Raw genomic sequence first — 14,363 nt, 5'->3', positions numbered from 1 at the left:
AAAAAAAAAAAAAAAATAGAAATAGAGATCTGAACATGTGGCCCAAGTATGTATTCAAAGATGTATTCAAAGCCTTCTTGCTAAAGTAATTTAAAGATTTTAATATAAAAATAAAGAACTAAGGAAATAAGATGATACCTGGAATCCCACTAAAAGAATGAAGGGTTTCTAGAAAGGTATAAATCCAAAAGACTAAAGAGAAGGAAAAGGACACAGCATAAACAAAAATTTGGAAACAAGAAAGCAGAACTGTTCAGCATTCCCGAATGCTAAGCCAACAGTGCCGAACTCTGAGATTCAAACCAATATGCACTATAGAGCTCTTTTTTTTTCTTCAGTGTTGGGTATTGAATCCAAGGCTTTTTACACTGAGCTACATCCTCAGCACTTTTTTAATATTTTGAGACACAGTCTTGCTAAGTTGTGCAGGTTGGACTTGAACTTAGGATCCCCTTGTCTTGGCCTCCAAAAGTGTTAAGATTATAGACAGGTGGTTCAGCACCAAGTTTAGTTTGTACTACAGAACTTTTAAAAGAATCAAAATTCAACAGCACCAAGTTTATCTACAAGTGATGCTTAGACAAGATTACTTCAAAATTTGTCCAAAAGGAGATATATTCTCAAATTTTCTCTAAACCTCACAGCCATAGCAAGACTAGAGACTTCTTGTCTGAACAGGGAAGATTAGAATATCTCTGGGTTAAGGCACCAAGAATAGATGAGGCTACAGGGGCCAGGTAGAAAATGCAGAGTAAGAGAATTTATGTTATGAAGTCGTCAGTCCTTGTCCTTCTTTCACTTGGCTTCTAAAGAGGTCCACATCCAACAAGCAAGGATGTTCAAGGATTCTTCTGTGTGTATTCAGATAGTCCAGGAGGAAAAACCTACGGATATAGACATCAGGGATAACCCACTTCCTAGATTTTACTGTGCTGAATTTTTTTTTAAAAGAGGAAAAAACAAACCCTAAATTTCAAAACAAGGTCAGGGATATAGCTCAGCAACACAGTACCTGCCTGGCAAGTGGGAAGTCCTGAGTTTGATTGCCAGTACCCCCACCCCCCCAAAAAAAAGTCAAAACAAGATTATAGGAAGGTAACAATGGTTAATACTTCGCATATTATTATCTTTAGTTACAATATATCAGCATTTAATTGTTCAAACAATATTAGCACAATCTTTTCAATTTTTAATTTAATTTTTATTTTTTCAATTTAATTTTTATTTTTTTGGTTTATATATCTTTTATATATATATATGTTCTTTCATATATATATATATATATATATATGTTCTTTTTGCTTTTCCCTTCCTTTTCTCCATTTCCTCATCCCAGTTTCTCTTCCTTTTAAAGTTTCTTCCTATTTTACAGTATCTATTGTACATTTTGAATCTTATTTACTCTTTCAGCTTCTTACATTAGGGAGACAATACAATGTTTACACATGTGCATCTGGTTTATTTCACTTATGAGCATGGTCTGAAGTTGCATCCATTTACCTAATAAAAGCCTCCAGTCGTAATTCGAGCAACTTCATTGAAGATAACAATATGTAATATAACAACCACTGTTAATTCCTATCATCTTGTTTTGAAATCCTTTATCATTTGTATTGTTTTTGTATTGTTTTTTGTCTTATTATTTTCTTCTCTTAAAAAAAGTGTCCAGTTTATCCTGCTTTATAGCAACTAGTACGTCACTGTATACAAAGACCACATCTTTTTATTTATCCATTCTTCGGTTGATGGGCATTTGGGTTGTTTCTAAGATCTAGCTACTACAAATTATACTGCTATAAACATAGGTGCACATATATTGCTGTGGTATGATGCTTTTAATTCTTTTGGGAAAATACCCAGGTGGGGAATAGCTGGGTCAAATGGGAACTATAATTCCTAGTTTTTTGAGGAATCTCCACACTGATTTCCACACCAGTTGCACCGGTCTACACTCCCACCAACAGTGGAGAAGGGTTCCTTTTTCCCCACAGCCCCTCCAGCATTTGTTACTGGTTGATTTCTTGACAATAGCTCTTCTTTCTGGGATGAGATGGAATCTCAGTGTTGTTTTAATTTGCATTTCTCGAATGACTAATGATGTTGAACATTTTCTCGTATATTTATTTGCCGTTTGTATTTCTTTATCTGAGAAGTGTGTATTCATCTCAGATGCCCATTTGTGGATTGGGTCTTTAAATTTGGGAGGTCTGATTTTTTTGAGTTCTTTATATGTTCTTGATAGTCATCTTTTGTCTGATGAACAGCTGGCAAACATTTCTTTCCCACGTTATGGGTTGTTTCACTACTCTGTTGGTGGTTTGTCTTGCTGTGCAGAAGCTTTTTAATAAGATGAGATCCCAGTTGTTGATTCTTTGTGATAGTTCCTGTGTGATCAGGGTTTTATTCATAGTCTTTGCCTACACCAATGTCTTCAAGAGTTTTACTTATTCTATCTTCTAGCAGATTTAACGTTTCTGTTTTAATATTCAGATCTTTGATTAATTTTGAATTTAGTTTAGTGCATGGTGAAAGATGTGGGTCTAATCGTAATCTTTGGCAGCCAGTTTTTCCAACACCATTTATTAAGAGGCTATCTTTCTTCCAGTTAATGTGTTTGGCACCTTTGTCAAAGATAAGGTGGCTGAGTATGTCTGGAGTTGTTTCTGCATCTTCTAATCTGTTCCACTCATCTTTGGATCTGTGTTTTTTTTTTTTCCCAGTACCATGCTGTTTTTATCACAGTAGCTTTATCATATAATTTCAGGCCAGGAATTGTGATGCCCCCCGCTTTGCCTTTGTTGCCCAGAATTGCCTTTGCTATTCTAGGTCTCTTCTGGTTCCAAATGAATTTTAGGATGTTTTTCTCTAATTCTGTGAGATATGCTATTGGAATTTAGATCAGAATTGCATTAAATCTGTGTAACAGTTTTGGGACTATGAATTTTGAAGTGGGTAAGTCCCACCACATGTTTAGTGTCTTAAACTCACAGCAATCTTGCTGCCTTAGCCTTCTGAGTGCTGGAATTATAGGTATGCACCACTATGCCCTGCTTGCTTTAATTTCTTTACCATTTCCTTTTTCATGTAAATAACTGAATCTCTCCAACCATTCCTTTATATTAATAATTTAATGCTCAGTGTTGTCTGTTCTTGGTTATTTTAAATTAATTCCACCATTCTTAGTTGTTCTTCAATTTGTTTTTAGTTCTACAGTATCCTCTTACCCTTTTTTTCTTGTTTGTTTTTTGAGACAAAGTCTCACGATGTACATAGTTCAGGTGGGCCTCGAACTCAGTTATCTTCCTACCTCAGCATCCCGAGTGCTGGAACTATATGCATACATCACAATGCCCAGCTATATAGTATCCTCTTTTACTTAATTTTATTGTTTTATTATCTCATCATTGAAATCTTATAAAATTCACATTTTAATAAGTTGTTTTATAGTTATAAGGACATTTCTTCTATTTCTTCAATAATAGTTTCTTTTCAGGTGTCCACAAGGCACTTTTCTCTCTTCTATTTGTTTATATGTTTGTATAGCTGATGCTAATTCTCGTTTGTTTGTTTGTTTGTTAAGACATGGTCACTATGTAGTCCATGCTGGCCTTGAACTTGTGGTGATCCTCCTGCCTCAGCCTTCTGAGTGCTGGGATTACATGTATGCACCACCGTACCTGGCTACTGACATGTTATTTTTTTTTTTAATGTTTCAATCAGGGCTCTATTGAGGTGTTTTTATCTGTTTTGATATAATATAGATGAATTCTTATCTCTTGTCAGCTTATGTTTGTGACTAATTACCCAAGTGAGTGCTGAGTGCTGATTATTCTATGCATTTTTCTATTCAGAATGATGTGAGTGGGAGGAGCATGAAGGTATAAGGAACATAGCTAATATACTGTAGAGTCTGTGCTGTTAGGCAATTTTTTTTTTTTTAGTACCGGGAATCGAACTCAGGACCTCACGCTTGCTAGGCAGGCGCTTGTGCCACTGAGCTATATTCTTGGCCCCTGTTAGGTAATTTCTTTCCTAAGTTTCTATTAATGTTTTTGACTCATTCCACATACTTAGGGGCATATTTCACTGTGCTATTTTACTTATTCATTGTTTAAGCTCTGATAATCCATTTTGTTAAAGAATCAGTTTCATTGCTTCTTTTCCTACTTCATCATTTATTCCCCAATAACTACTCCCTCTGCTTCTTCTCTTTCCTCCTTCCTCCTCCTCCTTCTTCTTCTTTTGTCTTTTTGAGACAGGGTCTTGCTATGCAGTTCAGGCTGGCCTTGAGCTCACTTTGTAGCCCAGGCTGGTCTGGTCTCAAACTCAAAACTGTCGTCCTGCCTCAGCCTCCTGAGTACTGGGACTACAGGTATGCACCACCACGCCTGACTAATCCCTCGGTTTCTTAGAAGAAGCTAAGATAAAGATACATTCAGTTCACTTCTTCCCAGATTTGGGGGATTTAGTGAGAACTTGCAGGATGTTATTAACATATCAGTGTGGCCTGCAGGGAGTGCTGATAGGGTAGAATTAGAAAACTACTTTTGCCTCTCTGTTCCTCACTTGAATATTGTTTCTTTCCTTTTATTAATTTAATTATCCTCCTTTTCTTGCTCATGTTAAAACTTGTGCTGCTTTCATTTTTATTTTTTATTTTCTAACTAGAAACTAGTTGTAGCAAGTTCTGTGATACAGTCTGAAACAACCATTATAACCCAGAAGTGATATTATGCAGTATTTCCCACAGCTATTTATTCATTTAGAAATAATAGTACTATGAACTTTTATTTTATTATTTTATTTTTTGGTACCAGAAATCAAACTCATGGGGCTGGGGATTTAGCTCAGTGGTACAGTGCCTGCCTGGCAAGCACGAGGTCATGAGTTCAATTCCCAGTACCAGAAAAAAAAACCAAAAATAAAAACAGAAATCAAACTCAGGACCTTGCGCTTCTCAGGCAGGTGCTGTGCCACTGAGCTGTATCCCCGGCCCTTCTAATGTGAACTTTTAAAAACTTACTAGGTAATAGGCATTATACTAATTAATATGTATTATCTCATTTATTCTTCACAACACTATTATTATTATTAACCCCATTTTATAATGAGGTGACAAGGACAGTAATAAAAGAATTCTTAGCCATACAGTAAATGGGCTTAACTGAAGATAGGTTAGCTTGATTTTCACTAAACTATATACTCTGCAATTATTTCTTACCTCTTGGGCTGCATATAGATAGTAAAGGCAAAAAGTAAGATACTTCTTTTCTTAACTTGTCCTGTCATATTCATTTGACTCAGGCTTCAAACATTCATGGAACAACCTTATACACTGGCATCAGGCAAAGTTCTGAGTAGGTGGCTTCTGAGGAAAATCCATCCTGAAGAAAATACAACTGGGTTGCCTATGGATAGCCCTGTATTAGGAGATTCTCAATGAGATAGCACTACACACCTTTTAAAATGGTTATTACAATTGCCAGACATGGTGGCGCCTGTAATGCCAGCACTCAGGAGGCTGAAGCAGGAGGATTATTGTGAGTTTAAGACCAGCCTGGGCTACAAAGTGAGCTCAAGGCCATCCTGAACTGCATAGCAAGACCCTGTCTCAAAAAGACAAAAACAAAACAAAACAGAACTCTGGAACTCATATATTGTTGGTGAGATTGTAAAGTGGTACAACTTTTATGGAAAAAGAGATTCTTCAAAAAATTAAGAATAGGGTTGGGGTACAACACAGTGGTAGAGTGATTGCCTAGCATGTGTGAAGCCCTTCACAATCTCACTTCTTGGTATATACCCAAAAGAACTGAAAGCAAGGGCTTGAAGAGACAGCTGCATACCCATGTTCAGAACAGCACTATATACAATAGCCAAGAGGTCAAAGTAACACAAATGCCTACCAGCAGAGGAGTGGATGAACAAAATGTAGTATCTACATACAATGGAATACTATTCAGCATTAAAAAGCAGAAAAATTTTGTGCTATGGTATAAATATGACGAACCTTGGAAAAACAATTATTATGATTTCATGTACATAAGATATTTAAAATAGTCAAATTAACAGAAACAGAAAGTAGAATTCTTCACAGGCCCTTATTGGGAGTGGGGAAAGAGGAATTGTTGTTTAATGGGATAGTTTCATATTTGTGAGATGAAAAATTTCTGGAGACCTGTTTCCCAACAATGTGAACATATTTAATACTAATAAACTGTTCACTTAAAAACAGATAAGATAGCTAAGTTTTATGTTATGTGCTTTTTGCCATAATTTTTTTCTTTTTAAGAGGTCTACACCACTGTCAGAAAGACAGTGCTATTCTCTGCACAGCTGCTTTGCTCCACTCCTATAAACCACTTGCCTCTACCTTGGCAAGAAAAGATATGGGAGCCAGGGATACAGCTCAGTGGTACAGAGCCTGCCTGGCAAGTGCAAGATCCTGAGCTTGATTCCTGATACAAAAAAGAAAAGAAGAGGAAAAAAAGATATAGGGAAAGCCAAGCTTGTGCAGTGTAGAAAAGTCTTCATCCTGCCTCATGGAAGAAACATTTACATACTTTTGTCAATTTCATACAATATAATCTAATTTTCATTCCCTCTTTTCCATGGTGGGTGGTTTTATTTTGCATTAAGACAAAAAGAACTGCCAAGAAGAAAATCCCTAGGGCTTACTTCTGCAGGATGGATCCCTTAATGACCAGCTCTTCATCCAAGTCTGCTTCATTAGCCATGAAAAGCAGCCTCTTTCCTGTGCTGTCCACTCCAATGAAGTCACGCTGCTCCACTGAATCACACAAAAGAAAGAAAAATCTCGTCAAGCCATTTGCCCCACCCACATGACCAAGTCAGGGGACAGGGTACTCTTGGAACCCTATCCCCTGGATGAGAGAGGAGTCATGATGAGTGTCATGTAGTACATACCACAATATTTAAAACATGAGCAGTCAAAGAATTTTTTGCTGTAAAGGATACTATTAGGTTAACTGGTAAAGTCTAAACAAGGTACGTAGATTTCCAACTAATTTTCTGTTTATGAGACTGTTCTTTTTCAGAGTTGTGGGATACGTATTTAAGAGCAAGTGGGAATTAGTTTCAATTTAATTCTCAAACAGTTCTGAAAAGTAATTGTATATATAATATTTTATATATGCATATTACATATACTGAATACATATTATAAAGAAAGAAAACAATGGAGCAAATGTTAGCATTTGGGAAATCTGGGTATAAATATTTGTGTTCTTTGTGATACTATAATAATTCTGCAAATGTGGTATTATTTCAAAAGTAAAAAGTTAAGGAGGCTGGGGTATATCTCAGTGGTAGAGCACTTGCCTCGCACACACAAGGCCCTAGGTTTGATTGCCAGCACTGAAAATACAACAACAAAAAAAAAAAAAAAGAAAGAAAGAAAAGGAAAGAAAAGAAAAAGAAGATAAAGAGAAAAGGAGGAGCAATCAAGATACTGCTTAGCCAACTAGATGATTCATAATCCCACTAAGAGGCACAGACTGTAAAACAAGGAGTTCTCTTTCTACAAATAATAACTTAGGTCACAATGATCTAAGTATGTTCATTATGAAAATGGAAATAATATTTAAGGTCATACATACTGACCAATATCAACTAGATATCTACTATGCACTAGCTGTTATGCTATGTATGCAGCATTTTTAAAAAATGCATTATTTTATACTAGGTATGGAGTTATGTGGTAGAAAAATGATCTCATACATTGCCATTTATTGCTTATTTTCTGTTTTTCCTCCCAACCAAATTATAAACACCTCAAAGTGCTTTCTGTAACAACTAGTACAGTGTTGGACATGTAATAATGTGCAACTGATACCTGTATGGTGTCTGTTATGGCTTGTGTCTAGATGCAATCACAGGTGGGGCTTTTCAGAGGTGGCTGTATCTAGAAAGTATGATCCTGGGATTCAGTGTGTGATGCTGGGATAAAGGGTGTGTGATTCTAAATTAATCCATTTGACTGGTTTGGCATAGTTCTGGGTGTGGATAATGGGAAGATCTTCCCTGGGTGTGAGTGCTATCTACCATAGGGTATGTAGCCTCACTAGAAGAGCTGGAATATAAGGGACAGAAAGAGGGCCGCTGTCCTTGCTTGCTGCTTCACTACTTTGCTGCCTTCTGCCTATCATGCCTTTCTCTCCTCTGTGATCCCCTCTGCCATGCCACCCTGCCCTGGAGCCAGCTATGGACTAAAACCTCTACAACTTATGAGCTGAAATAAACCTTTCCTCCTTTAACTTTGGGTGTTGGGTATTTTGTCTCAGCAAGGAGAATGGTAACTAAGACAGTGTCTGTATCTTGTAAAGGCAGTGATTACACAGAGGCAGCATGGTACAGTGATTAAGAGTGCTTCTGAAGCCAGACATGAATCCCAGCTCAATAACTGAGTAAGTTATATCAGAATAACTGATTTAACCTCTCTGTGGCTCAGTTTCATCTGAAAAATGGGGATAACAGTGTCTACTTCCCAGGGTTGTTATGAAGATTAAATGAATTTCAATTAATTAATATATTTATGGAGCTAGGGTTCTGTTATGTTGCCCAGACTGGTCTTGAACTCATAAGCTCAACTTATCCTCTGGCTTCAGCCTCTATAGAGTAGCTGGGAATACAAGTGTGTGTCACCATTTGGCTTTAAATGAATTAATATTTATAAGGAATTTCCACTAGTGTTATTAACTAAAATATTAAAGTAAAAATATCCAAATACATGTTCTCATTTGATCCTCACAACAAACAAAGCAATACCTTAACACATTTTTACAAAGAAACTAAAAATTTAGCTCTAGGAAAAATATTATTTATAATATTGCCTGAAGTTTTCTGCCTCTTACTGATAGACAGTAGCTATTGCACAACTGAACATGCCCCACTATTGGCTATAGATACCCATGTACCTAGAAGAAAATGTACTGTTTGACTGTATAATATGGTTAGCTCAGGAGATTGATGACATTCAAAACCATCAACCTGATGGTGCTTGGTCATTTTATCATATGCAGTGTTTGAACCTGAATAGGGGGGAAAAAAGTTATATTCCTTCCCCTCCCCCCAAACAAAATTAGTAAAATTCAAAGAAGGAAGAGCAAATACACTGTACTGCCAATTTTAAACTAAATTTTGCAGCGAATTCCAAGTGCCACACAGCAGCTTTGGTATATATCAGTTTATCTGTTACATGAAAAGGTGTGGAAGATTGAGAATATAACAAAGCCAGCAAAGGTCTGATTGTAGCTGGTCTTTTAAAGAAAGAAACAAAGAGATGTTATTTTTGGATATAGTTTGGAATGCTTACTCTTCCAAGTCCTTAGGCTCATAAAAACCTTGAATCACTGAATCTCCTGGGAACAATAATTTCCAGCAAGCCAATTTTTTTTTTTTTTTTTTAGCTCTGCTGTACTTTTGCTACATTTTTCTCCTTCTTTGACTCTCCTTTTTGTATTGCTTCTTTGTAGCTACCATAGTAACTGGGACCTCAGAATACAATATAAATTATAGAAACTTGGAAAGGCTCCTTTCTTTTCTGTTTTACCAGTGAATTCCAATATGGGAACAAAGCAGAATGTCTATCCTAAGAAGAAGACTACACAAGTAATGTTAAGAAAATAGATAAAACGCCAGGCATGGTGGCGCACACCTGTAACCCCAGCACTCAGGAGGCTGAGGCAGGAGTTCGAGGCCAGCCTGGGCGACATAAGTGAGTTTAAGGCCAGCTTGCACTACACAGTGAGACTCTTTCTCAAAAACAAAAAAGAAAAAAAAAAAAGTAAAAGTAGATAAAACTAAGAACTTCCATTTAAAAACATTTCTGTCATACTCAACTATTCACACTTTTTTCCCAAGTTGGTTTTTACTTCTCTGACTGATGATAGTTATTTAGTTAACTTTTCATTCATTCAACTAAAAATGAACAAAATAAAGCAAATAATGTATTTTGTAGGTTTTTAAAGGTCACAAACTGTTGCAGCTTCTTTTATCCAGGGGTAAGATTAGTTCCCTACCCTTTACATCTGGGCTGGCTGACTAGCTTTGACTAACAGGGTAGCTGATATAACGAAGTTAGTGTTCCAAGTTTAGGGCTCCAGAGACCTTGTAACTTTTGCTCCCATGCTCTTAGAACCTGCTGCTATGACTACATGAACAAGGCCTTCTGGACGATAAGGGACTAGATGGAAACCAAGCTTAGGTTACATACAAATTTCTGGGCCCAGTCGTGATAGGCAGCCTCACAGGTAAAAATGACAGTTATGAGCAGCAGCAGCAGCAGTAGCAGCAGCAGCAGCTATCTCATCCCATATAAAGAGCACCGCTGAAATCAGAAAGCCCAGTTACACAGGGATTTAGAGAAAAAGCCAGATGATACTGATACTGAAGCAATGCTTGAAGTTCCTTTCTTGTAAGAAGGATGAGAATAATTTGAGCAATGCTAACAACCATGAAGAATGCAGCAAAAAGATGGAAAAGAACAAGAGCAGAAGTCACAGTCATGAACAGAAGAGAAGCAAAGGTATGGAAGTGAAGTAAACAGAAAAAGAAAAAGAGACAAAGCCTTGAAAAGAAGCTAAGCAGAAGAAAAGAAAGGAGGTACAGCCATACTCAACAAGTTGAGCTGACAGATGTGGACTAGACAGTGCCATCTGAGGACAGATGCCTCACTGCATCAAGTCAAGCAGATGATGTTCTAGAAGTAAAAGACCACTCAGAAATGACCAGAGCTTTGTGAGGGAACCTGATAATTTAACTTCTATGGAAAGAGATGTAGGACAATTTTCTGCATGTAGCTGGCTGCAAACATTTCACAAAAGGAATTAGGGAGAGTTTTGTATTGATGTTTCCAGTGCTAGATCATTTTTGGACTTTGATGAACTGAGAAAAACTAGAATTGACTTAGGGACATGTGGTCAATACTAATTTATGGTAAGACTTGCAGAGGGTACAAGGTTTGTAGGTTCTACCAGCAACACAGCAAGCTCTACAACTGAGTGGCATTTGGTGCTGTGGCAGCATTCTATCTTGTTACAGATTTGCAAGTAATGCTTGCCCAACAGACTGAAGTTTCAGCATTTTGCTGCAGCTTCTCCTCCTGTTCAACAATTTGTAACAGTCTCTTTGACATTTAACCCTCAATAGAAGGTGGATGAGATGCAGAGATTATGGATAATCTAACTGAAAAAATGTAGTAAAAACAGAAGAGTTATGTTATGGTTTGTGTCTAGATGCCCCCCGCAAGCCTCATGCAGTCATGGTTGCAGGCTCTAGAGTTTTTGATTGATTGATGGTCCAATGCTGGGATTATGGATGTAAGTGCTACACTCATCCTAGAATGGGTAGCCTGCATACAATATAAGGCAGGGAAAGAGGCTGCTGCAGCAATTGCAGCTGTCAATGCATTGCAAGGCAGGTGGTTTGCTGGTAAAATAACAGTAGCATTTTATATACTTTTCATAATTTATCACAACCTCTTTCCTGATTTCCTGGTTTTATGACAGCGCACAACTACTGGTTCCAAGTAGATGATAAAGGAAGATATAATCCCTTATGTATACGGCTTTTTCTTTTCTTTCTTGAGAATTGATTTTGAGGTGTTTTGTGTGTGTGTGTGTGTGTGTGTGTGTGTGTGTGTACACCAGGGATTGATCTCAGGGCCTTTGTACTGAACTATATCACAAGCCATTTTTTATTTTGAGACACGGTCTCACTAAGTCACTGAGTTTCTCAGGATGACCTCAAATTTGCTATCCTCCTGTCTTCCAGAATGCTGGGATTACACTCACCAAACCAGGCTTTGAGTTATCTTTTATTTAGATAAAAATAAAAAGCCAAGGATCGACTGTCATTTGAATACAATTCCTAATATCTTGAAGAAAATGTTACAGCTAGGGGAGAATGACAGCTATCCCCTGGTGTTCATCCCATTGTCTATATCACTGCCCTGTGAATCTACACTGCCTAGCAACTTGGTTCTAAAGGAACACGGCCAAGTTGATGAGATTACTTTCCTTATTAGATTGCCTAAAGGTTCAGCCTTCTGTCTTTCTAGAAAATTCTCTCTTTTGCTGGCTTTGCTGAAAAAAGTTGCAGTGGTAGAGAAGCCCAAGTGCTAAAGAAATAGGAGCAGTCTCTGGCCAACATCTGGCAACAAACTGTGGCCCTTGGTCACTGGTCTTTGAGAAATTCAAATTCTGGGGGCTGGGGATTTAGCTCAGCGACATAGCACCTGCCTGGCAAGCGCAACATCATGAGTTCGATTCCCGGTACCAGAAACTCCCCCCGCCCCGAAAAAAACAAACCAGAAATTCAAATTCTGCCAATAATCAAGTGAATTTGAAAACAAATCCATTCCCAAGTGAGCCTTAAATGAACTCTAGCCGTATCTTGTTTACACCCTGATTACAGCCTTAAGAAAGGCTTTAAATCAAACAATCAGCTAAAGCTGTGCTTGGGTTCCTAACCCATGATGTTTTTGTTTTGTCTTTTTTTTTTTTTTTTTAAGGTACTGGGAATCGAACTCATGACCTCGTGCTTGCCAGGCAGGTGCTGTGCCACTGAGCTAAATCCCCAGCCCCTGTTTTTTGTCTTTTTGAAACAGGGTCTCACTATGCAGTTCAGGCTGGCCCTGAGCTCACTTTGTAGCCCAGGCTGGTCTCAAACCCGCAACAACCCTCCAGCCTCAGCCTCCTGAGTGCTGGGATTATAGGCATGTGCCACCACACCTGGGTACAATGTTGTTTTAAAATGTTAACTTTGTGGTGATTTTTGTAAATAATAGAGTACTAATACATTAACTGACATCACTTGAACAGAAATGAGCCACATTCAGGCCAAATTACCAACTGGTACAATCATAATCCAAGTAAATGATTACTGTTTTAAGCACAGAAAGTCTTTTATACAGTAAAAATTAAAGGATACAATCTGTAAAAGCAGAAGAAACCATGACCAAGTTGAGCTCATCCCAGGTATATAAAGATAACTTAAGTAGAAAATCTGGCGGGGCATGGTGACACACAACTATAATCTTAGCTATTCAGCAGACCAAGGCAGGATTATAAGTTTGTTTTTGTTTTTGTTTTGTTTTTTTTGAGGCAGGGTCTCTCCATATAGTTCAGTTCAGGCTAGGCTTGACCTTGGATCCTCCTGCCTCAGGCTCCCAAGTACTGGGATTATAGGTATGCACCATGACACCCAGCCCAGATTGCAAGTTCCAGGACAGCCTGGGTTATTTAACAAATGAGACCTTGTCTCAAAATAAAATATAAGTGTGAGAAATCACTCAAACTGCTTTATAGCTCAGGGGTATCTAAGGACACTAAGGACATGACCTTCCTTATCTATCACAGGCACACAGTGGGATACAGTTATGTAACCATGACTTAGCAGAGGTAAACACACATGTGCTGGTTACTGCACTATATAAGAATGTAAATATGAGATAACAACCTGTGTAAGAATTATACAATAAAGACGCAGGCGGCTCTTGCGCCCTTGCACTCTTGTGCTCTGCTCCATACTGCCTGCTGTTGTTGCTGATGTCTTGCACATGTGTGCTCTTTAACCTGAGGACCTCATTCATGAAAATCTCCCTTGGGCTCCCCCGCCTCCCCCTGCAACTGGTATAGTCAGCAGGACACTGATGCAAGTGGTCCTGTGCTGGCTGCGGAAACAGTGGCCGAAGGCAAGAGAGAGGCCAGGGGAATGGTTCGTAAGTGATCTCTGGCCTCACCATGGCTACCTGTAGCCACCTTCTTGGCAGCTTGGAAGGCCCTGGAGGACTGGGAGGCCATCCATTTGCAGCCTGGGGATGTCTTGCACAAGTTCTCATGTTCAAGAAAACCCCCCAGGAAAAGCCCCTGGTTTTGCATGCTAGGCCGGCTATCTGTCAAAAGGTGGAGGTAGAGGAACTCCTAGCCCAGGGAGGAGGATTGGAGGGCCACCTACCTCTACCCAGCACACAATGTATACAACCTATACAGCTATGAAACTGCAGAAGCTGGCAAAGCAATTAAAGCAGAAGGTGGGTGAAACCGTGCCCACCTGGCTACTATGGCTATGGGATAATGGGGCCAATGACATGCAGTTAAGCCACAGGAAATGTCCCAAATAGCTAGTACAGCCAGCATCCCCTCTACTGGATGGGTTCAGCAGAATGTGCAGAGGATAAGCCCAGAGGCAGGTAATCAGACTCTGATAAATTGGTTGATAGCAGCAACTCACCCTGGTTAGGGAAAATCCAGGCGACCTGCCAGAACAAGTCACTAAATGGACAACCTATCTAGACTTGATAACTGTGCTACATGAAATCGGGGGCTGGGGATTTAGCTCAG

General features: G+C 38.5%; 1 protein-coding gene across 3 annotated transcripts in view; it reads right to left on the bottom strand.

Annotated features, from left to right (window-relative positions):
* The window catches only part of Eif2b3 (eukaryotic translation initiation factor 2B, subunit 3 gamma, 58kDa), a 124,605-nt gene that overhangs the window by 42,631 nt on the left and 67,611 nt on the right, over positions 1-14,363 (bottom strand). For all 3 annotated transcript variants that reach the window (XM_005398724.2, XM_005398721.2, XM_005398723.2), the window contains exon 5: positions 6,679-6,790. In XM_005398724.2, coding sequence (XP_005398781.1) covers positions 6,679-6,790 — 112 coding nt within the window. The remainder of the gene's footprint in view (positions 1-6,678; positions 6,791-14,363) is intronic.

This window comes from Chinchilla lanigera, unplaced genomic scaffold (genome assembly GCF_000276665.1).
Source record: "Chinchilla lanigera isolate Chin_1 unplaced genomic scaffold, ChiLan1.0 scaffold00063, whole genome shotgun sequence".
Lineage (NCBI taxonomy): Eukaryota > Metazoa > Chordata > Mammalia > Rodentia > Chinchillidae > Chinchilla > Chinchilla lanigera.
This window is presented reverse-complemented; position numbering and strand designations above follow the sequence as displayed.